The sequence below is a fragment of the Castor canadensis genome, chromosome 10 (genome assembly GCF_047511655.1).
Source record: "Castor canadensis chromosome 10, mCasCan1.hap1v2, whole genome shotgun sequence".
Lineage (NCBI taxonomy): Eukaryota > Metazoa > Chordata > Mammalia > Rodentia > Castoridae > Castor > Castor canadensis.
In genome coordinates this window covers 2,914,403-2,937,206 of record NC_133395.1, presented here as the reverse complement: position 1 = coordinate 2,937,206, position 22,804 = coordinate 2,914,403, and the positions used below count along the sequence as shown (strand labels likewise).

Below are 22,804 nucleotides of genomic sequence, written 5' to 3'. Positions count from 1 at the left end.
GAGTGAAAGCACCTCAGACCTCTTACCCAAGTCCTGGCCGTGAGCCCGCTCGTTGCCTTGCACGTAGAGAAGAGAGTACCCATGATAAAGAATTTTGGTTCCAGGAGGACATGACGGGTCATCTATGGTCTGACTATGCCTAGTCACGAGGAAGCCGTGGTCAACTGATGGAGTGCCTGGGGGCCCCATGGATCCTGGCAGCCCATCAGGGCCTGGTGGACCAGGAAATCCTCTTGGACCTGTAGGACAGAAGACAAATCAGTGTTCCTAGTTAAACCAAGTTCCCCTGAAAGTCTTCAAAACCATTGTCTAAGAGAGCTGCTAAGTTTGTACTTCCACAAAGTGTCTTTTACCTTTTTACATTACAAAATAAATATTTGGGAAAATATAGAGCTAAGTCCAACCCGACCTGTTCTCTTTTTTTGCACACTTCTTCAGAATGGCACCAGGCACACGCTAAACATTTAGTTCAAGGAACAAAACAAAGGCGGGAAAGTGGACATGTGCATAAATGAAAAAGAACCAGCGATGTGATTCTGTGCATACCATTCAGACAATCTGGGGCTCCCGCAGTAAATTTACTACAAACACAACTTCATCTTAGCCTGAAAGAGGCAGTGTATGGAAAGAGAACTACAGGGAAGTTCACGAGCACTGGGTCCTTCCACCCCCAGGGGCAGCTCTGCCACATGCAGATGGAGCTCTTTCCTTGGTCACTTGATGCCCTCAGCCTTGGCATGGTCACTTTGGGATGCTCAGCTGGGCCCCTGCTCCCTCAGGAGCCAGACAGTGGCCTTTGCCAAATACTGACTGTATTACTTTTTGATTCTACTTTCTTTCCTTTGGCCATGGCTAAAATAGAATTTTCATAGCTGCAGCTATGAAAATTCTCTCTTAGAAAATCACATGGGGACACCATTCTTGGCCACCTTTTTGCTTCTAGAAAATGTAAATCTTGACCATTTGTCTCTTCTTCACAAAAAGAATGAGAATTCTCAGCTCATCCTTGAGCCTATTTCTTCTGAGACACAGGCTTACTTCCTTGGAAGCTTCCAGTAATATTTTTCACTTCATTTTGAGGCTTCCCCATGCCTGGGCCCACTGCTTCTAACCCAAAGGTATAGGTAGAAGGTAGTCAGGTTGGGAGACCACAATAACTCACCAGGAGGCCCAAAAGGTCCTGTCTCTCCTTTCTGGCCAGGGGCACCATCAAACCCAGGAGCACCTGCAGGTCCGGGTAAGCCCTCGGAGCCTGTCACACCTGCGGCAAAGGAGAGAGAATTTGTGATTCAGTCCTGGTTGACAGTGAGCTGTCTGTCCCTCTTTCTTCCCTTCTTAAATGTCTTTTTTAGTCTTCCGGGGTGACCCTAGCTATCCTGGGGTTCCTGCTGTGCTGTTTGGCACACAGGTGTGAAAAAAGACTAAGTGGGGGAGGCAGAGAGCTGTCATGCCTCGCTCCTTGCCATGATCGGTGTCTCAGTTCTAGCCAGCACACACACTGGCAGGGATAGCTTTCACTTCCTCTATAGTTACTCGTGGCAGCTGGAACCTGACTCCTGGATGCTGCCTATCATCTTTCTTACTTTCTTCCCGTCCCTATGAACAGCCTCTGACACAGGATCGGTTTAGCTCAATACAAAAAAAGGCCCAGGGGAGGGTATCTGGGAATAACAAGAAGAGAGTTTTGACTTGTGTGCCATGCTCCCAGGCAGCTCAGATGTGTCTCCCCCACCCCACTTCTGCCCTCCAGCTGCACAGGAAGAGGATCTGGTGCATGTGGCCTGCACATTTTTAACTGAAAGTGTTAGAGATGTGTGTTCCTCCATCTTTCTTATATTTTGTTCTGTTTTTGGTCTTTTCAAAACTTCCTTTCGTTCTGATATATGTTCAATAGCTAGTCATATTCAAATGTGTTTGCGCTCCAATCATAGACATGGGGGTGACTGGAAATCCCACCCACTGCCCCTAACACCCACAACCACCACCCTGATCATTGCCCCTGCTAACATCTCTGCCATCACCCCAGCACAACCCAAGGATCCTCACCTTGCTGCCCTTTGGGACCTGGAGGTCCCTGGAGCCCTTTCAGACCTGGGGGTCCCTCAGGACCTGGGAGCCCTGGCTCGCCTTTGATGATATCGTAAGGACCTGGAGGGCCGGGGGGACCTGGGAGACCTGTGGGAATCAGACATGGTCAATCAGCAATTGTTGACAATACCAACAAGATGTGACAGATGCAGCTTCCACGGAGAGCCCAGTGAGAAATAATCCAAATGTCTACGTCTCTCAAAAGTCAAGTCATTGTCAAAGACACAAGGCATGGATCACAGATCCTTGCAAAACACACATGCACTCTTTTTGGTTTTTGCAATGCTGGGGATTGATCTCAGGACTTTGCACTTCCTAGGCAGGCGCTCTCCACTAGGGCCATCTTTCTCATTTAACCTAAAATCCTGCTCTCCTGGACTGGAAAAGACACTGTGACCAACAGTGTGAACTCTCCACTCCAGGCAGGAACCTGGCAGCCACACCCTGCCCTGCAGGAGCATGCCTGTGAGGTGCAGTGAGCACCTCTCCAGCGACGCTTCTGACTTGGAAGCTCCAGCCGTGCTTTTAGAACCCTTTTCTCACACTTATCTGAGACTTGCCATGCTGAGCGTTACAGCCACTCATAACTTGTAAATGGTGAATGAACTTAATTCTCCTGCACGATGCCTCATGGCATTACGGGAACAGAAGTACAGAGCGTGGCGTACACTTCTTCAGCAGATGTCCCCAATTCTTTCTCCTTCCCCTCAAACTTTCCTACCTCTTTCCTAACATTCACTTCTCAGTGCATTTGGTTATCAATCTCTCCCCTAAAACATGGTTTTAAAAACTGAACAGAGCCCTAGAAATACAGTCTGCTCAGCAGAGAGTAAATAGGATGGGTACTAAAATGACCTCCTTCCTGGGTTATTTTGGCTTTTGGAGCCACTTCACCCTGCTGCTCCAGTGGTGGTGGCATCACCTACAGACTTCGTCACTGTCCAGCCAGAGTACATGCAGTCTGTAGTGGCAGATTTCAGTGACTTTAGAACTTGTGTGACAAGCTAGATCTGGAGCTTCTTTTCCCTTGGAGTATCCTAGGGATACTTCAAATTTGACTTTGAAGAGAAGTTGCTCCTAAAAGTGACAACTACAGGAATCCTAACACACTACCAAGAATTTCTAGTCAGCCGTTTTCTACTGATTGATTTCACCTGTGACAAACCAACCTCCCTGATTCCATGTGTTCGAAGGCATCTGTAGCTCCCCAAATCATCAGTAAGTGCCCACATGTTCACAAATTCTCCTACCTTTAGGCCCAGGTATGCCTTGATCTCCCTGGTCTCCTTTCAATCCCTGGAGTCCGGGAAGACCTTTCTGACCTAGACAGAAGGACATTGACTTTGCACAGAGCTTCCAAGAGAATGCAAGCACGTACGTACACATTTTCACACACCTGCCACGCATAAACATGGGTACACATACGTGCACAAATGCACATTGGTGTGTGATGCATAAGGCACAGACAGACACACCAGATGCCCATGCACACGTATGTTCATGTGTAAACATGCATGCACACACAGTGAACGTATTTCCAATTCAGCCTCAAGGAAAGAGCGTTACTTCTGTCAGCTAAGAACTGTGATGCAACTTCTTTCTAGAACCCAGAAGGCACACTTCTCCACAAAAGCAACAAACTATAAGATGGTTACAATCAGGGAAGGGGCAGGCGACAATGTCTGAGGTCAAGATGTTTTGCGTGTGTCCCCAAATAGACCACAAGACACCTCACATCCACAGGTATGTGGTTCTGTAGTAAAAATCACAGAGCTTGGAAGCAGTACACACACAATAAATGCTCGTTTAATCCATAAATACACGAACAAACGGCCCAAGTGCATGACCCCTTATTAAGATGCAAATGACTAAGGTGGACATAATCCCGATTTTTTACCAAGAAAATGCCTTTATCCAGCCATTCACAGATTCACAAATTAGGTTGCCACACACAAAGGGCATTTTTAATTTGAAGACACTGGTATCTCTTGCTGTTGTTATGCTAGTGTCTCAATACCGGAGCACCTGTGGTCACCCCTTTACAGTATGGCTGCACAACTCATCGTTCCTGTCTTACCTTGGAATCCTGGAACTCCCGGTAGACCCATATCACCTTTAGAGCCTGTGATGCCTGGAGAGCCACCGATGCCCTAGACATGCAAAGAGAACGTCAGCTGCGGATTGCTCAATGAAGCCCACAGAAAACACACCTTAGCCACCCTGGCGGTGGTTGAGCTGAGAATCAAATCAGAGATCACCACTTTACCAAAGAGGGGCTATGGATTCAGGCTGTGCAGGACGCCACAGTTAAATAACACCACAAGGTACACACACACACACACAGACACACACACACACGTGATATGGTCACTATGACTCCCTGAGCTGTGCTCCCTGAGGCCAGCTTAGGTCACCCCTGGCAAGATCAGTTGCTGACCTGCACCACCCAGCCACCAGTCTCAGAGATGGCTGGCCGGCTATGCAGAATTGTTCTTTACAAAACAATTGCTATTACATCAAATTTGTAAACAGAGAGTAAACATGTCTGTAATTTGCAGCAGTAAACCTTTTCCTTTTAAAGGTTTCTATAAGACAAATTGCGAAAAATGTCATAATAATTTCCTGCTCTGATGCCAATAAAGATGATTCTGGAAAGAGAAGATGCTTATTTAGTGGCTTTGGAGTGCCACACATGTGTATGCATATACACATAGAATAATCATGTGACCAAAAAGGCTCCTTTAAAAAAATCCCTACAAACCCATCACTCACCGGCATGCCCTGGAATCCAGGATCTCCCTTGGGCCCTGGAACGCCAGGTGCTCCTGGCCAGCCTGGATTTCCTCTGTCACCTTTTAGTCCATCAAGTCCAGGGAGCCCTGGAGGCCCCATGGGTCCCGGAAGCCCTGATAGGAAGGACGAAAGACATTTGGTTAAGGTGGGGCTGCTGTTAAGTACATATGCACTGGGCTATAGTGCCAGCATTACGGCCGTCAGCTGTCTCTATCTGCACCCCCACTCTACTCAGCAGCACGGGTCCCTAAGACATCAAGGCAGGTCCTAGAGGGAAAGATGACAACAGTCTCAGCATCCAGTGTGCCTACAGTCAGTGACTGTGGACCACAGTAGACTAGGTCAACATGGAAGATGCTAGAACATCACGTTGATTAAAAAAAAACTCAGATGGCATCTATGTCGAGTTTTCTCCTTAACTTATTTTCTTGTGTCTCTTTATTACTTAAATTCCTTGACAGAAAGGATATCAGAAAGACTGACTAAATATGGAGGCCAAAATGCAGTTTCAAGCTGTGCTAAATGCTGCAAACTTCTAAATAAACCCTCAATTCGGAATACAATTATTTATTCCAACTTCCTTTTTGTGCATTCTGTCCCAGGCCCCAGCTCTGACACCTGGTGAAACGCCCTTACCTGGCAGACCAGGTTGTCCCTGAGGTCCTCGGTCTCCTTTAGGTCCCTCCACGGGGTGACCAGGAGCACCAGGTAAGCCAGGCTGTCCTTGGGGCCCCGGAGGACCCATGAATCCTTGCTCGCCTTTGGATCCAGGAATTCCTGGACTCCCAGCTAATCCAGGGAAACCCACTTCACCCTTTGCACCTAAACAATGAAAACAGTTTGAGGTCATGGTGAAATACAGCAGAATTCAGACCCAAGGACTGCAGATTTGGTGCCCTCAGAGGGGGCTTCCCCAAGGCACCAGGAGGATGCACCTGACTCCTTCTCCAGCCTGGCTGAGAGGGAGAATCCAGCTACCTTTCTTTCTGTCTTTGAAAGCGAAGCATCGGATGGCAAAGGCATTTCAGTATGTGTTTTGAATTCTACAAGCAACTGCACTGCTAAAACGAAGGGCTCGCTCCACCACAGGGTGAAGGAGTAAGCGAACTGCTCTGTCCACGCAGTGCAGTCGTACTCAGCAATCAAAAGGGGTGGACACCACTGGGGTGACCACGCTGTAATTATTCTGTGGAAAGAAGTCACACGAAAAGCACACACCCCGTCCAACTGCATTTAGATGAACTTGCAGGAGACGCAAGCCAATCCACAGCTTCAGGAGGCAGATGGATGGCTGGGGGGCTGGGGGGATAGAGGTGCAGGAGGGAGGATCGGAAGCAGCAGAGCAGCTTTTGGGGTGATGAATGTGGGGTGTGATGTTTCTGTGGGCGTAAGCATGTGTCCAAATGTATCGAATGGCACACTTTAAATATGTCCAACTTACCATATGGCAACAAAAACTCAACTAAGATACATTTAAAAACATTAAAAAGAGTTTATGGCAAGGGAACCTCCATGTTTACTTCTACTCAAAACTTGCCAATAAAAGTATCAAGTGGTGTTTGGCACATAGAGCTTTCGTATTTGCCATATACCATTTCCATAAATGAATTAGATGGTGTAATGACACAGGTCTTACAGAACATTCACTACCCTCTGGACCCAGTACCTGTGGCCCATGTCCAGCCACTGCCTTGCAAATGGAGACGGGCTGAGTCCAGAGAACAGGTCCTCTACCCTTCTTTACAGCAGCAGTAGGGGTTTGAAAAGGAGGAGCAAGTTCAGAAAACAGTACCTTTGTCTCCTTTGGCCCCTGGAAACCCTGGGAGTCCTCTTCCTGGCTGACCTATAGAATAAGGGCAGAAATCACAGGTCTCAATCAGTTCTTAGCGACAGCCCAAAGAGGCATCAGCTCTGTTCTGATACACATGCCATTTATGTAGCACTCGGAAATCAGTTCAGAGTAACTTGGGAGCAAAACTGTATTACCGCGGCTGTTATGAGGTGCACTGGGTGGTTATGAGTTAGTACTTTTTCTAAGTACCTTCAGCTCACAGCCATTGTAGCACTTCGTAGAAATGATCCATATTAGTGAGTATTTATTTCTTACAGATAGATCAGAGGGACCCAACTGTCCCTGGGGACTGGGGCAGGAGTTAAACACCATTTAGCACTGTTGGTACATGCTACTGCCATTGTTGGGTCTGAGTTGAGCTGTCATTAAGTCTATTGAAAATACCCTTTTAAAGATTTCTGTGAATGATTAAAATTGCCAAGAGCAAGTCAATTGACAGGACTTCCCTGTGCCTGGCAGCTTTGTGCACAGAACTGTGAGCCAAGCAGTCCCTTCACTAGCAACTGGCCAGACTGCCCTCATAGACATTTCATGACCACTCTGAGGACAGTCCAGCAGCTGCAAAGGACACCACAACCTAGTCCTTGGAAAGCAGCACTCTGAGCAAGACAAGCTCAGAGAAGTCCAAGTGACCTGACAGCCATGTTTGCCCAGGACAGAGCGGGGAGCACTTCCCTGCTGACCCAGCAGAAGGCTTGTGACTGGGACGAAAGGGTCACTTATTTGCATGAAGGACTGTGATGATTGGCGCAAACACAGGTGTTTATTTGCATGAAGGACTGCTGTGACTGATGCAAACAACCTCACTCCACCCGCTTTCTGGCTGTATAAGCAGGCCATTCTGCTGGGGAGACACCCTCCTGTGCTGCCCCCTAGTGTTGCAACATTAGGCCCAGAGCTAGGCTTCTCTCTGGTGGTCTTTTCTTGCTGACTTTTGGTCTTCATTACTAGTAGAGCAGGCCATGCTGTTAACACAGAGGAGATGTCAGAAGTGGTGGCAGAATGACAGCAGCAGCAGCGACAAGAGTGGACAGGACAGAGACAATGGAGGAACAGAGACAGCAAAGACAATGAGGCTGGAAAAGGTGAAGACAAGAAACTGTGGACCCTGGAAGGCTTCCAGGGAGCTGCCAAGCAGCCCCAAAGCTGTAAGATTATCTACTAAAGGACCAACACAAGGTCTGTTCAGGAGCTGTAATACTAGCAGTTGCTGCCTGCTGCTGCCACTCGCAGCTGTTGGAAGCTGAGGATTACAATGGCTGCCAAGTGCCAGGGCCACTTGTGGTTAAAGCCCAGAGCAGTAACTGTCCAGTCTGAGTGCATATAGCCCTAAGTCTTTAGCTTCCAGCACCTGGAGCAACAGGCCCTCAGCTCTCAGGCCTTGGAGACAGACCTTGGTCCCTCAAGGGCTTGAGACTGCTAGCGCTGAGAGAGGCTTGTCCACTCGCAATTTCTATCTAGGTAGACCGAAAGGACTCCAGCCAGCTAGCTGTAACGCTGCTACTGTTGAGATGAACAAACTGGCTTTTCTCAGATGGCCATTCACCTAATTGTCATCCTCAAAGGAAGCAAGAGAGCTGGAGGGATTGGGGCAGTACTGGAGAGTCAGTGGATGTGAGCAGTGGTGGTGGTGGGGGACAATCAAGTGGGGGAGGGGCGCCTAGCAAGTGTGAGACCCAGAGCTCAAACCCTAGTACGGCCAAAAAAGAAAAAAGTCAAGGGCAGGTACCCATAAGCACTTGTGGAATAAACGAATGTTCTCTTTCCACCCAATCACAGCCCTCACATTCATGTCCACTTCAGTAGCTGTAGAGTACACAGTAGATGTGCCTCTGTCTGCCTGGCCCTGTTCACTCAACGTGGTGAATCAGTCTCTAAAGGAGAATGGAGGCAGGACATACCGGGTTCACCCTTCTCCCCTGCTGATCCTGGAATTCCGTCACTGCCGGGCTCTCCTTTCTGGCCAGCTGGGCCACTGGGGCCAGGTGTCCCAGGAAGACCTTGGAGAGAAATCCCACACAGTTACTTACGGCACCTCCCAGCACCCTGGTCTCCATGGGAAATGGCTCCTTTCGGACATTTTAAGTTAATTGCGTTCCTCTTGCACGTGCCTAGTATTCCTGAGGTCAACTCTGACACCCTTCAGAAGGGACCCTCCCACTGTTAGCAGCACCGTGAACCCCAAAACTTTGTAGTCTAGTGGGAGCACAGAGAATGCCACGACGGCTCCAGAAGAGAGTTCGGAGATTCTGGTCCTGGTTCCTAACTAATGGTAAAACCTCAGAAAGACCCTGCATCCCTCCCCCATCCCCAGGTACAGTTTGTTGATCTAAAAAGAGGGACAGAACCAGCTGGTCCACTGGGCCCCCAGAAGGGTCCGCGGGCCTGGTTTACTGTGATGGATGCTCGCAGGAGGCTAAGACACCCATCTCCAGCAGTCCTCCACCTGCCCTGCCTGTTCCAGGGAGGATCCTTACCTGCCTCGCCTTTGACACCAGGAATGCCGTCCAGGCCTGGGAGGCCTTTGTCTCCTTTCTCCCCAGGCAAGCCAGGGCTTCCTAAAGAAAAAACAAAAATCCCGAAAGCCTGTAAGTTGGGGTTTTCTTTGTCTTCTTTGGACCACCACCCAGTTGGAGGCCCTAGTCCACCTACCTGGATAGCCAATGCTCCCTGGAGACCCCTTGAGGCCCGGGGACCCCGGCATTCCCGGAATCCCTGTGCTGCCTTTCTCTCCCTTCTCTCCAGGGCTTCCTGGGAAACCCGCTAGTCCTTGGTCGCCCTGTGAGTAAGAATGGGCATGTTAACCGCAATTGTCCCTGGACGTGCCTCTGTGGACACTTTCTGGGTAACAGTATATGTTTTGGTGCAGTGATTATGACGTTGCTGGGTTCCTTTTCCAGAGTTCTCACCCAAGAGTCCGTCTACTTCTGCACAAAGAGGGAGAGCACGAAGAGGGCAAAAGTGCCCTGTGTCTCTCTCCTTCCTGCCAAGGTCCTCTCTACCCCTCAGTGCATCTGTCCAGCCACCTTCACCTTTTGAAAAGACTCTAGAGTCTTCCTGAGGGGGAGACGTGGGGAGTAGAAGGGGAGGCAGCTTACAGTAAGCTGGGAGGAATTATTAGGACTTCTCAGGAAATCCCACCATAGAGACGGGAGGTGGGGACCTTTCCATGAGGGATGCAGGTTACCTTGTCACCAGGTCGTCCGGGTATCCCAATGCCAGGCAGACCTGCCTGCCCTTTCTCTCCTTTTGCTCCTTTGTCTCCAGGTGAGCCAGGGACGCCCTGAGGACCAGGGATGCCAGGCACACCTTTTTCTCCGGGTGTTCCTATCAACACAGACAATTGAAACCTGAACGTGACATCGGCGAGTCCTGAGACCCAGCCCAGATGGAGGACACGGAAAACAGGTCTCTTCATGTATCAATCTGCAATTGGCCCGGCTGGGTGTCCTCAGGGAAGTCACACCAGCGCCGCACCAGCACACACCCCCTGCTCCTCTCTTTTAATGGCTGTCTTTTAATAAAGCGAGAGTAAAATACGTCCGCTACTTAGAGTACTTCCTTAATCAACAGTATAAACATGGCTTTTATGCGATGAGACAAATTATATCATTTATATTATATGATATGATCAACCCTCATTAACCAAAAACTCAGAGGGACCGTGAGACGGTCTGAGTGGTGCGTGGTAGGCTTTGGAACATGTTGGTGCCAGACTATTTTACATGGAGGTATATCCCGCACCTGAAATGTTATATTTTAAATGAAGTGGTCAGCGCCTCCTGCAAAGACTTGGGAGGAGGCAGCAAGGCAGTGTGCTCTGAGCACTGCCACCCAAACTGTCCTGTGCTGGTCTCCCTTCTTCCACCGTCCTTCTCTTCTGGCTCTCCCACTGGAGCAGACAGGGATGGCCAGGCACAAAGGCAGCCCCAAGGGGCAGAGCAGAGCACAGGATTCGTCTGAGCTCAACGGAGGGCACTAGAGGGTAAGTTGCTTGCACTGACGGACCTGAGTGGGGGAGCTGGACGTCTCCCAGAAAGAAGCCAGCCAGGTGGACAGGTCACTTGGGAATCTTCCAATGTTGACTGTGTACAGCTCATGTTCTACTTTGTTATACCATGAGGATTTTTGCTTTTTTAACTTTTTTTAAGCAATGGTCATACTGTTAGCCAAATGCTACCTGTCCCTAGTCAGGAGGCCATCCAGAATGGAGGATGTGATCAATGGGTTACAGTTAGGTCCTCCTGGCAGAAGAGGGCCACTCTGCAGTCCTGTCCTACCAGCTCTGCGTGCACTTGTGCCTGTGCTAGAATGACTGTCTCCAAATCCAGTGTACCTGGTAAGCCCATTCCACCAACTGATCCTTTTGGTCCAGGAAGTCCTGGGGCGCCTGGCGTGCCACTTATACCGGGGTCACCTTTAGGTCCTAGAATAATAATGAGAAAATCCAGTAGGTTACAACTGCAAAAGGAGCAGGGCAGTATTATCTTTAGGATGGGTTCTGGCCCCGCCGGGCACCTGCTCTCCGACACCTACCTGGCTGTCCGGGGTGCCCTGCTTGACCATCCTTCCCAGGCACTCCTGGGGTCCCAGGATCTCCTCGGGAACCTTTGTCACCAGTGGGTCCAATTTGTCCTAGACATCACAGAAAAAAAAAAAAAAATGAGGGCCCATTGCCTAGAGGGTCAATCACTACAGAAACACAAGATGGCTTGGTCCTGTGTAGCAGGACAAGCATCTTCATCACTAAAGGCTTTTCCTGCATGCACACACCTTTCTCTCCTTGGTCTCCCTTCTGTCCCTTCATGCTGCCCATGTCCACCTTATCCATGGACCCTGGTTTGCCAGGGAGCCCGATGTCTCCTTTATCACCTTTGAAGCCGGGGTCTCCCCTGGGTCCTGAGGAGCCAGGGAAGCCATGGTCTCCTGCAGAGGAAAGAGGAGCACCCAGTGAGACCCAGACGCCCTCTGGACACGAGTGCAAAGAACTGAGCTGTTTCTGGCTAATCGTAACAACTGCTAAAGAAGGGAAGACTAGAACGCATCAACACTGACATCAGGTGGTGAGTATCTGAGTCACACAGGAGAGTCTGACCCCAGGTAAATGAACAGTAAAGCCATTCTCTAAAATTCATGATTTGCTAATAATTCTAACAGAGTCACTTGGCTAAGTTTAGATAATTTTTCTCTCCTTCCTTCTTAAATATCTTTATAACTTGGCTTATAGTGCCATACAAAAATCATAGGATAGGACTTTTCCTGTTTAAAAAAACTATTTTGGACAAATTTCAAATCCCAAGAAATGAAAATTAGGATTTGAACAGTGGTCCACTTAATAATTTGGATCTAAGGACTTGGTTCCTGTGTCTCACATGACTGAAATAATCTCAGCTCGCCCGCCTTCCCCCAACACAGGGGAAAGCACAGCTGTTCATCCCCATCCACTGTGCACCATGAATTTATCCCCACTGGGAGAAAATCGTCTGTCAGCTACTTGCTAGGTCGTCTGCACCTCTTTCATCTGCTTCTTGAAATACAATCTATGGCAATGTAAGAATTTCCCAAGACACTGGAGAAATAAAGACACAAGACTGTTTGGGGATTGTCAACTCTCCTACCTTTTTCACCAGGCAATCCTGGAGTACCTGCAGGTCCTGGTGAGCCTGGCTGCCCAGGGGTCCCCATGACACCCATTTCTCCCTTGGAACCTGTGGCCAAAAAGAAGAACTATGAACATTTCTGCAGGTGGACCACAGATGGTAAATACTATAAGTCATGAAAGAACACAGTCACAGTAAGGCCTGCTTCCTCACCATCAATCTGAGTGAAAGCTCAAACATTTCATACCTGGAAACCCTGGAATTCCAGGTGTCCCCTGCTGTCCAGGAAGGCCAGGGAGCCCTGACTGTCCTGTCAGGCCGGGAAGTCCTTGAGCACCTTTATCACCTTTCGGGCCAGGCATGTCCAGCCCTGGGAATCCAGGGAATCCCTTCTCTCCTTTCACTCCAGGAGGACCTGAGGTTGGAGGAAGTACAAATAACTTTTAGAAGAATTGATGGTTGACAATAGACTTTCTTGTGCTTCTGAAGAAGGCAGGTGAAAATGCCAGCACTGGGGGTTTGGATGATCTGCAGTCGGGAGTCACCAAGACGACCAGGTGATGCATGAGGTCCCAAGGGGAAGCCCTCTCTACCGTCAGCAGTCAGAATTACCACTCGAAGGCCCACCAGTCGTAGATCAGTTTTCACTGAATATTTTACTCAATTCTTCCTGTGCCACCATAATTCTAAGATTTTTGTTATTATAAAGACAAAGGTATCCAGACATGGATTCAACTGGTTAAAACTATCATCAGATTGTTAAGCCTCCTACGCAAAGATAACATGGTGACATCATCATGAATATAAATGACTTTTATAGAGTCACTGACTGTTCAATAGAGAGAGCTCCAGTTTATAAACCAACCTCAGTGGGAGGAAATAATGGAAGTCCATGAGTCTATGCTCATAGACCTTCAAACTCATTTTCAGACACTAGAATTTACTTTCTCCTCTTTTCTTTCAAACACTATTGTGCTAACATCCCCTCCACAAAGACTCCCACCCCACCATTCACATGTTTTAGAGAAAGGGCAGTTCTCAGAGAACACCACATTACCTGACGATCCTGGGGGTCCCTGCCCTCCAGGAGGGCCCATAGCTCCAGGGGGGCCTATTCCTGGAGCTCCTGGTGGTCCTGCAGGGCCTTGCACTCCAGGAGGTCCTGGGTCACCTGTGGGGAAAGACTGTGATGAGTTGGGGACTACAGTGCCTCCCATTTGCACAACAGCCACGACCACAAAACCGTCAGGGATCATCACCCGCTCAACAAATATGGCCTGAGCACTCACTGGCAGGCACTCTGGGGGTTCAAAATCAACAGACCGGGTCCTTGACCCAGTCTAAGAAGTTACCTCTGATCCCCTGAAGCCCAGGGGGGCCGATCAGCCCGTGTTCTCCGGGAACACCTGGTCCTCCAACACTGCCCTTCTCCCCAGGTGTTCCCGGAATGCCGGGAAGACCCGGCTGTCCTTTGAGTCCTGGCAGACCAATTCCAGGCTCTCCCTGAAAATCCCCAAACAAAAAGAATTAACCTAGAAGGTAACACCCACGCACAGGAAATCAATGTGAGTCAATGCCCTGTATAGCTATCCTTATCTCAACCAGCAAAAACCCTTGTTCCTTCCCATTATTGCTTATACTCTCTCTACAACAAAATTAGAGATAAGGGCAAAATAGTTTCTGCTGGGTATTGAGGGGGTGGGGAGGAGAGGGAGGGGGCGGAGTGGGTGGTAAGGGAGGGGGTGGGGGCAGGGGGGAGAAATGAACCAAGCCTTGTATGCACATATGAATAATAAAAGAAAAATGAAAAAAAAAAAAAAAAAAAAAAGAAAATCCCCAAAACACAAGAAGCAAATCAACCAGCGCTGCCAATATTTTTATCACACTAACAACGTGCATGAAGATAAGTGGTTCCAATGAATTCGGTAAGAAGAGTGTCTGCCCAACCTGTTCCAAAGATTTGCAAGGCCCCTCAGACCTCATTTCCTGTCTGCCTCTCCACAAGCCCCAGGCATAGGTAACTAACCATGTTCATATTACAAACAGGGAAAATCAAGACTTTCCCCCAGATCTTCTTCCCCAGCATGGCCCCTCCACCCCACTGCCCTGTGCCTGTGATGAAGACTGACCCTAAATAACTGAGAGCACCCCGCAGTGTGACTTGTGACTGGCTAATGAGTATTTTCCTAAGGACCGGGCCTGGACACCGTGTATTCAGTTTCTTGCAAACATAAAAGCTTCTCAACAAATATTTAGAACAATTGTGTGAATCAAGGGGCTTTGACAAATGTGGTGACTGGAAATAAAGGAAGAGTTGTGGGGCTAAGGCTGCATTTGAGACAGCCTCAACCGAGGCAGGGAGACAGGGCATTTGAAGGGAGCAGGTGCACATAGAACTACAGTGCTCGTCTGGGGTCGCTGCCAGTGACAACTTACAGATGGGGGTATGGCGTTTGGCCATAGCAGGCACTGGTCACTTAACTACATATCCTGGCAGGAAACAAGCAATGGAAGGAGCTCCATCCAAGGGTTTCTCACAAAAGCCTGGTATTTTATTTGGAAATAAGATCATTCGTCCTGATTCTACTCAGCGTTTGCCAACTCCCGGGCCTCGACTGTTTAAGGCCGTTCATGTGCTTCCAACAGTCCACTGATTTTCAAACAAGTGTGGATAGGCTGCTGGTGTGTTATATGACAAATGTCTAGAGGCTTCTCTTAGGCCTCAGCCACACAGAACAAGGACCCCAGGTGTTGAATGTTCCTCAGGAAGAAGACCCTGTCACTGGGGCACCACTGCCTCTGTGTGCACCTGCTCTCCCCTGAGAGGGAGCAAACGGGCTCCTGGTTCTGGCCTTTACCCCACCTAGTGCCAATGCCTGCTAACAAACCCTTCTGTTCCTTCTAACCAGAACGGAAAAGGATCTGATCAGCAGACACTCCATTGCTGAGGGGGCTTAAAGTCTGGGGGGGTGGGGGGGCCGGGAGAAGGACACTGGAGCTCTAGGAGAATCCTGAAGTCACCCTGCACCAGGGTGCAGGGCAAGATTGCCGCAGGTGACACCTGGCAATGGGGGCATGTCTTCAGTTATCACAACTGTGCATGGAGAGTGCTCCATGGGTGTCTCAGGGCAGCTCAGGGCGAGGGGCATGGGGTGCTGCTACTGGTAAAGTCAATGAGCATAGGACAGCCCTGGGGTCACTGTGCCTCATTGAGAAGCCCTGCCTGTGGCCCTCCTGGCTGGCTACTATTTCTTCTATGCCAGTGACTCTCAAACAGCTTTCATCTGCCACTCACAGGTGAAAAATGTCACATGGACCCAGCACACACAGGCAAGAAAACTTCACAATACCAGAACAAATGTTTCCTAAGATTGAAATCTCAGAAAACGTCCTGCAGGTGCTATGTCTTCTGGTATTTTCTATTCTGTGCTATTAAAAAAGAACCCCACACATTAGTTCAACCTACCCTGTAAGATTAATACCCGTATTTCATGTGTCCACTGGGAAATGCTCAGGACCCACCTTTTGGCCCTGCACGCCCGGGTTGCCAGGTAAGCCATTAAATCCTGGACGACCTGGATTTCCAGGAGGTCCCACGTCTCCAGGTACACCATCAACACCTGTTGTGAAGAGTAAGAAGATCATTGCAGTTACCCTCCCCCACACTCTCTTCACTTGAACAGACACAGTGTGGCGGTGCCTGGGTGGCTACTGCTCCCTCTGTGGCACCCTCTTCCCTCCACGTGAAGTGACACCTGCCATTGCGTGAGGTGGTGAGATCACCATCATCTGAGTGACTTGGGCCCACGACAGCCCTGCCTAGCATCATGGGCACCAACCACAGTTGTCCTTCTGGTCCTCTCTTTCCTTACAGATTCATGTGAGGGTGAAGGGAGAGACATGGCCATTGCCTATTTCTACTGACCAGTGACAACAGACACCTATCCTGGCCTTGTCATACTTGGCTCATCTGGCAGGTTTACCTTTGGGGCCAGGAGGCCCAGGAAATCCAATCCCTGCCTGGCCCACAGCACCCTTCTCTCCTGGGAGGCCTGGCCGTCCTGGGGCTCCTGGGAAGCCTCGGTCACCTGCAGTGAGAAAGACCAGTGGTTAGTGGGAGAAAAACCCCAGGGAGCCCCCATTATGACCAGGTGAGCTAGGATTCAAAGAGTACCTTGAGGGCCTGGGAATCCTGGGGACCCTGGGAGTCCTGATGTTCCAGGGGGGCCAGGTAAGGGAACCACCTTCCCTGCTTCACCTTTTGGACCTGAGAAGAGAGCAAAACCATCAAGTATGTGAACCGTGGCAACCCATCCTCTTGCAGGCAGTGTCTGAGCCGCTGCACCTCTTGGGACCTCGCACACAAGCCATTGCACCCCAGCAGACACCCAGCATCCTTTTGGGGCACAGTCTGTGGATGCCAACCCCTCTGCTGAAGCACCTGGACCCTGAAAGAGAAGTCTCTGTTTCCATTTTTTCCCTTTATGTTCCTGGAATCTCTCACAGACAGCCACCCCTCTCCCCCAAAAATCATGTCCAAAACAACCAAGATGTTTGACACAGGAATTCTGCAAGAATTTCAAATTAGAGCCATGAAAAGTTGAAAAATCTGCTATAGCAAAAAGTCAGACAGCCCTGGCTCATTTCTTCATTAGCTTTCCATTCTCTCTCAATTTATCTGACTAGTTCTAATTACTATGAGCTGGCCTAAGTTCTGCTTACCCAGTGATAAACTGTCTATACAACACAATTATGCACAATCCCTTATCCACAGTAGTGGCTCTGGGCAGTTCTGAGTGCCCCAGAGCTTGTAGGAATTCCCTCCACCTGTAGCCACAGGTGTGGGTCCAGCCCCTGCCCACTGGGAGTCAGGATGCAGCTGTAAAGAAAGAACCACGAGGGGTCCCCTCCAGGCATGTGCAAGGACTCCTCCATGCAGGACAGGAATTCCAGATAAGCAGAGCCTCCCAGAAGTGGCCAGCTGTCTCTAGCAAGATGAGAGAACTGACTGACCTCCGCAGACATCTGCACACATCTGGGATCCTGGCTTTTATGATTGCCACACAAACACAGTTCTGGCAGATCAAAGGTCAGTTTTCTAATCCAGAAGTGTACTGGATCTGGATGGTAAAGAATTCTCCAGAACATGGACAGCTGGTCAACACCACTGTCAACACCTCCTGCAGGAGCCTTCTTCCCTCCCATGCTGGGGTCTACTTGTAAGTGCCCCTTTGATTTCTCCAAGGTTCATTTCTGCTCAAAAGGAAGCCACTTTTGATAGCTCTGAAAATCAGCAGATGACCAAGCACACTTGAGTTGTTGATTTTTGGAATCAAGAGCAACGGGGAGAATTAATCAAAGGTCCCTTTTTCTGGCTCACTGGCATCATTCCAAGATTTACCTGTTTCTCAAAGAGTCATAAAAGAGACAGTTTAGGGTTCCTTGCTTAACAAGGAACAGTTATCACTGAAGTCACAACTGGGCTGAGTGATGGATGGCTGTGCAAACGCCATGCATGCCCTGGGCTGTTTTTGGACTTATATCAAAGACTGGCTGGTGTGCCTGTGTTAAGATGCTTGAGACCCTCACACTATATCATCATGAGTAAATAATGTCCTAAATGGGGTCAGGAAGTGAGAAAACCAGGGCTACATTTATGGCTAAGGACAGAATCAGCAGACCATTGAGCTAGAAGGAGCATAGCATAATTTCTTGCACAAAATTCTTGTTGAGTATTTTGACACCCACTACTGATTAATTTTTTCAAGAGTTATGACTCACACAGTTTTAATCACCTTAAATCCTTCATTAGCTCTTACAACTTTTAAAATCTTTCCTGGTAACACACGCTTACTTCCTCCTCTCTGCACAGGCCACCTCTGGCCTCTACCCTTCTCATCCATGATTGTCTAGGGAACGCTATTTGTGTTCTGTATCTACTTGAAATCATAAATGACAGAGTGCCCTGCTGTCCAAGGCTGAGGGCGGCACCTTTCACCCCAGGGTCCCAACAGTAACCTGCTCATGGAGAGTAGGGAACACATGGGAAGCCATATTTGGTCCCCGCACGAGTTCTCTGCCAAACCCCAGGGTGGGGAGGGCAGAAAGGCAAGAGACCACATCTGTCTTTCTTCCCATCTCTTGTCAACTCACCACAGTGCCTGGCCCACCCAAAAAATAGTCAGCAAAAGACTGAAATCAGCATGGGAACTGCTGTAGACTTGGCCAAAAGGAGCAGGAAATAGATACAGAGAACAAAATGGCCCTATGTTTTGACTTATTTCTATATAAAAGGGTGCATTTACAAGGGAGGGGTGAGGATAGGTAAGACACCTAAAAAACTAGCTAGCATTTGTTGCCCTTAACGCAGAGAAACTAAAGCAGATACCTTAAAGCAAATGAGGCCAATAGGAAAAGGGGACCAGGAACTAGAGAAAAGGTTAGATTAAAAAGAATTAACCTAGAAGGTAACACCCATGCACAGGAAATCAATGTGAGTCAATGCCCTGTATAGCTATCCTTATCTCAACCAACAAAACCCCTTGTTCCTTCCTATTATTGCTTATACTCTCTCTACAACAAAATTAGAGATAAGGGCAAAATAGTTTCTGCTGGGTATTGAGGGGGGGAGCGGGAGGGGGCGGAGTGGGTGGTAAGGGAGGGGGTGGGGGCAGGGGGGAGAAATGAACCAAGCCTTGTATGCACATATGAATAATAAAAGAAAAATGAAAAAAAAAAAAAAAAGGGTGCATTTTATGCATTTGAAGAAGGCAACCTGTAAATTTAGGTTCTTTTTGGTCCCATGCATTACCTGGCCCATCTCACACGTAAAAAAACGAGGCACAGAAAGGTTAAAGAGGCTCTTGCTTGAGCCACTACCGTCTTCCTGGAAAACTGAATCCAGGCACACACCCTGCATCCCTGACTGGTCTTTGTGACCTTTAAGCTGCCCAGCAGATCCTCAAGTCTCACCTGGCAGGCCTGGGGACCCAGGGTTTCCAGGAAAGCCGGGTTGTCCTTTGTCACCAATGGGGCCAATGGGACCAAATCCTGGAGGCCCAGGAGGGCCAATGTCACCACGACTGCCTGGAAAGCCAACCCCTCCAGGGGGACCACGCTCTCCCTTCAATCCTATGGAGCCCTGCGAGACAAGAGGAAGAGGAAAAGGTTAGCAGGAGGCAGACAGCACTGCTATCCCCACCCATTTTTTTGTCACCTGCAACAGGGAAGTGACAGAGTCGAAGTGGCTTACACTATTTACTTTTTCAGCCTCCACAAGTCAACCTGCTGTGGACAAGTGACACTTTCCTAAGCCAAGCAGTCACTGTCCCTCCCAGAGCCTGGGAAGGAAGCACTTCAGAGGATGACAGCCACACCCCAATCTCTTTCAAACAGTGATAAGGCTTTAGAACTGGCTTCCCAGTGAAGGCATAGAGACAGAAAATTTATCTGTTCACTTGCCCAACATGTTAAGAGACTCACCCGTTGATCATCCCACCAACCCCTAGGTTCATGCACTTAGGTCAGCTCCAGAGCCACGGAACAAGTTCACGTGCTCCCGTTATCATCAAATTAAAAAGCAAACAGGATTGGAACCATGCAATTCTTCACTCTCGCAGTTCAACGTCTGGGAAATGCATGTTCAGTTTGGAAACCAACATACCGGGGAACCTTTGGGGCCAGGAAGACCTGGATGGCCATCTCGTCCAGGGGTCCCTGCTCTCCCTGGCATGCCAGGCTGTCCTGGAAAACCGGGGTCTCCTTTGTCGCCTTTGAGTTGCATGTCGAAATAAATCTCGCCAGGCTCTCCCTTGGCTCCTGGCTGTCCCATCAGCCCAGGTGTACCTTGCGGCCCCTGTAAGAACAAAGCCTTGTAATGCCACAGAAGAATCTACCCATGGAGTACACCAGCAGTTGGTGAGCAGTAAAGTCAAGAAGCCAGCCTCCTGGAAAACCACCATGTGTTTCCCTCTCCTCAGTGTACTTTTAAGAAATAAGCCAATACACTATTCACAATAGCCAAGTTATGGAAACAGCCAAGATGCCCCAGCACTGACGAATGAATTAAGAAAATGTGGTATCTAGACACAATGGAATTTTATGCAGCCATGAAGAAGAACGAAATGTTATCATTCGCTGGTAAATGGATGGAATTGGAGAACATCATTCTGAGTGAGGTTAGCCTGGCCCAAAAGACCAAAAATCGTTTATGTTCTCCCTCATATGTGGACATTAGATCAAGGGCAAACACAACAAGGGGATTGAACTTTGAGCACATGATAAAAGCGAGAGCACACAAGGGAGGGGTGAGGATAGGTAAGACACCTAAAAAACTAGCTAGCATTTGTTGCCCTTAACGCAGAGAAACTAAAGCAGATACCTTAAAGCAACTGAGGCCAATAGGAAAAGGGGAACAAGTACTAGAGAAAAGGTTAGATCAAAAAGAATTAACGTAGAAGGTAACACCCACGCACAGGAAATCAATGTGAGTCAATGCCCTGTATAGCTATGCTTATCTCAACCAGCAAAAACCCTTGTTCCTTCCCATTATTGCTTATACTCTCTCTACAACAAAATTAGAAATAAGGGCAAAATAGTTTCTGCTGGGTATTGAGGGGGGGGAGGGGGGGGCGGAGTGGGTGGTAAGGGAGGGGGTGGGGGCAGGGGGGAGAAATGACCCAAGCCTTGTATGCACATATGAATAATAATAGAAAAAAGAAAAAAAAAAAAAAAAGAAATAAGCCAATAGCTTCTTGACAGTGCCCAGGTCTGCCTCACTGCTTGATGCATTCCAAACAGACCAGATAGGACAGAAGAGTACTGGATGTCACTGGCACCCAATTCTTGGAAAGTCCTTTGGTAACTTGCCTTTCCCTTAGGGCTGTAAAACTTTCATGAGAACACCTTAGCAATTGTGGGAGGTGCTACATGTTGGACTCCTGAGCCCAGAGACACTGGAGAAATGGCTTCTGACTGCAGATGGCAGCTTCAGTGTCAACATGGGTTGAGAGTAGCCATTGTTCAAAGTCTAGGCAATGCTGAAATCACTTGAGTTTCCTTTGGCGCTCGTAACTCATATTCAGGAAGAGATAAGGACTTCCAGGGCACCAGTGAGAGAGGAAACTTGGGGGAAGTGAGCATTGAGCCAGCTCTATAATTAGTTATTGTGAGGTTATTTGGACTTTCCCAAGACTCTCCAGAGAGACACATTCTAGAACATTATCAGTTCCTGGAAACTTGAATCTATAAAGAATGCTCACACCCAGCACCCTTTCTCATCCAGCCATTCTGAGAGCCAAGGTTCACAAGGAAAATGATTGTCCCATTTGCTTGATGTGTTGGGTCTAAGAAAGGAACCTTCGGGCTCGCTACAGACCTTGCACAAGTCACTTCATTTTGATCTTGTTTCATAAACTCTCTCTAAATGTCCTTAGGTAGCCATGAGTGCACATACTTCTCTGTGTTCCTACAGGGTACACTTCTCTAAGAAGGCACTGGAGGACCAACGACAGACCAAAATTCATGTATGAATCTATGTAATCTTTAGATTTTAAAAGTATCTGCCACTAGATATTACTCTTTCTCTCTGGGATACCATAGCAGGTCTGTCCCTCCCCTGGTATTTGGGAATGAACCAAGGGTTTCTGTCTGTCTTTGGGACATTAGAAGAAGCAGATGTCCAGCTGGCCATATTCGGCCACTAAAAAATAACCAATGGAAGAAATTATAACCAGTATATATGTTTTTCTCAATCTGAAAGAACACTGGGTTATTTTGTGGTGATTATTCATGGCATAGTCACGTGCAGCTTCCCCTATGAAATTATGGTAAGAAAATGTAATTTCTTCGTTTTAATAATGAGGACCTTAAGGGCCAGTCATCATTCTATTTAAGGAGAAATCTTTTTTTTTTTTTTAAGTGGCACAGATGACCTAGGACATATAATGTCTTGAAGCAGAGCTGTTCAAAAGTTATTTGATCCATATCCCTTAATATGGATGCTGAGCACTGGACGCAAGGACTCAAATGCTGCCTTGCAAACTCAGTGCTGCGTGAACCAGGGAAGGTCAACACTGCGCTGTCCACTTCTGAAAGTGGTGCTTCTGGGCCAGGTCCAGGCAAGACAACCTCACCATGAAATTGGCTCAGACCCACCTGGGTGTCCTCGTCTCACTCAGGCAGCCATTTGCTCCCCAAATCAAACACTCAGCTTTCAAAAGGAAAAGTCACAGAAATGCTATCTGACCCCTCAAAACAAAACAAAACAAAACAAAAACCCCAGAGCATGGCCTGCTTTCATCACAGTCTATAGTCCAGGGTATCCTGCTGTTTGTGGGTACCTCTTCCAGTGTTCAGCCAAATTCAAAATCCAAGGACACATGTGTGAGCTGGTCAAACCATGGAGCTATGGTGCAACTTCAAGTAAAGAAAATTACTGTCTTCTCAATTAAGTTATTTACGTCTCAATCTC

At 48.3% G+C, this 22,804-nt stretch overlaps 1 protein-coding gene across 1 annotated transcript in view; it reads right to left on the bottom strand.

Moving 5' to 3' along the window:
* Col4a1 (collagen type IV alpha 1 chain) overlaps positions 1 to 22,804 on the bottom strand; it is a 126,935-nt gene that overhangs the window by 7,827 nt on the left and 96,304 nt on the right. The window contains exons 25-48 of the mRNA XM_020165777.2: positions 19,997 to 20,188; positions 19,306 to 19,474; positions 16,508 to 16,600; positions 16,317 to 16,421; positions 15,856 to 15,953; positions 13,686 to 13,836; positions 13,391 to 13,504; positions 12,581 to 12,748; positions 12,352 to 12,441; positions 11,507 to 11,659; positions 11,270 to 11,368; positions 11,070 to 11,159; positions 9,921 to 10,060; positions 9,386 to 9,512; positions 9,211 to 9,291; positions 8,635 to 8,733; positions 6,674 to 6,724; positions 5,518 to 5,703; positions 4,861 to 4,994; positions 4,166 to 4,238; positions 3,339 to 3,410; positions 2,047 to 2,175; positions 1,163 to 1,261; positions 27 to 239 (exon numbers count right to left, since the gene is read on the bottom strand). Coding sequence (XP_020021366.1) covers positions 27 to 239; positions 1,163 to 1,261; positions 2,047 to 2,175; positions 3,339 to 3,410; positions 4,166 to 4,238; positions 4,861 to 4,994; positions 5,518 to 5,703; positions 6,674 to 6,724; positions 8,635 to 8,733; positions 9,211 to 9,291; positions 9,386 to 9,512; positions 9,921 to 10,060; positions 11,070 to 11,159; positions 11,270 to 11,368; positions 11,507 to 11,659; positions 12,352 to 12,441; positions 12,581 to 12,748; positions 13,391 to 13,504; positions 13,686 to 13,836; positions 15,856 to 15,953; positions 16,317 to 16,421; positions 16,508 to 16,600; positions 19,306 to 19,474; positions 19,997 to 20,188 — 2,926 coding nt within the window. The remainder of the gene's footprint in view (positions 1 to 26; positions 240 to 1,162; positions 1,262 to 2,046; positions 2,176 to 3,338; positions 3,411 to 4,165; positions 4,239 to 4,860; positions 4,995 to 5,517; positions 5,704 to 6,673; positions 6,725 to 8,634; positions 8,734 to 9,210; positions 9,292 to 9,385; positions 9,513 to 9,920; positions 10,061 to 11,069; positions 11,160 to 11,269; positions 11,369 to 11,506; positions 11,660 to 12,351; positions 12,442 to 12,580; positions 12,749 to 13,390; positions 13,505 to 13,685; positions 13,837 to 15,855; positions 15,954 to 16,316; positions 16,422 to 16,507; positions 16,601 to 19,305; positions 19,475 to 19,996; positions 20,189 to 22,804) is intronic.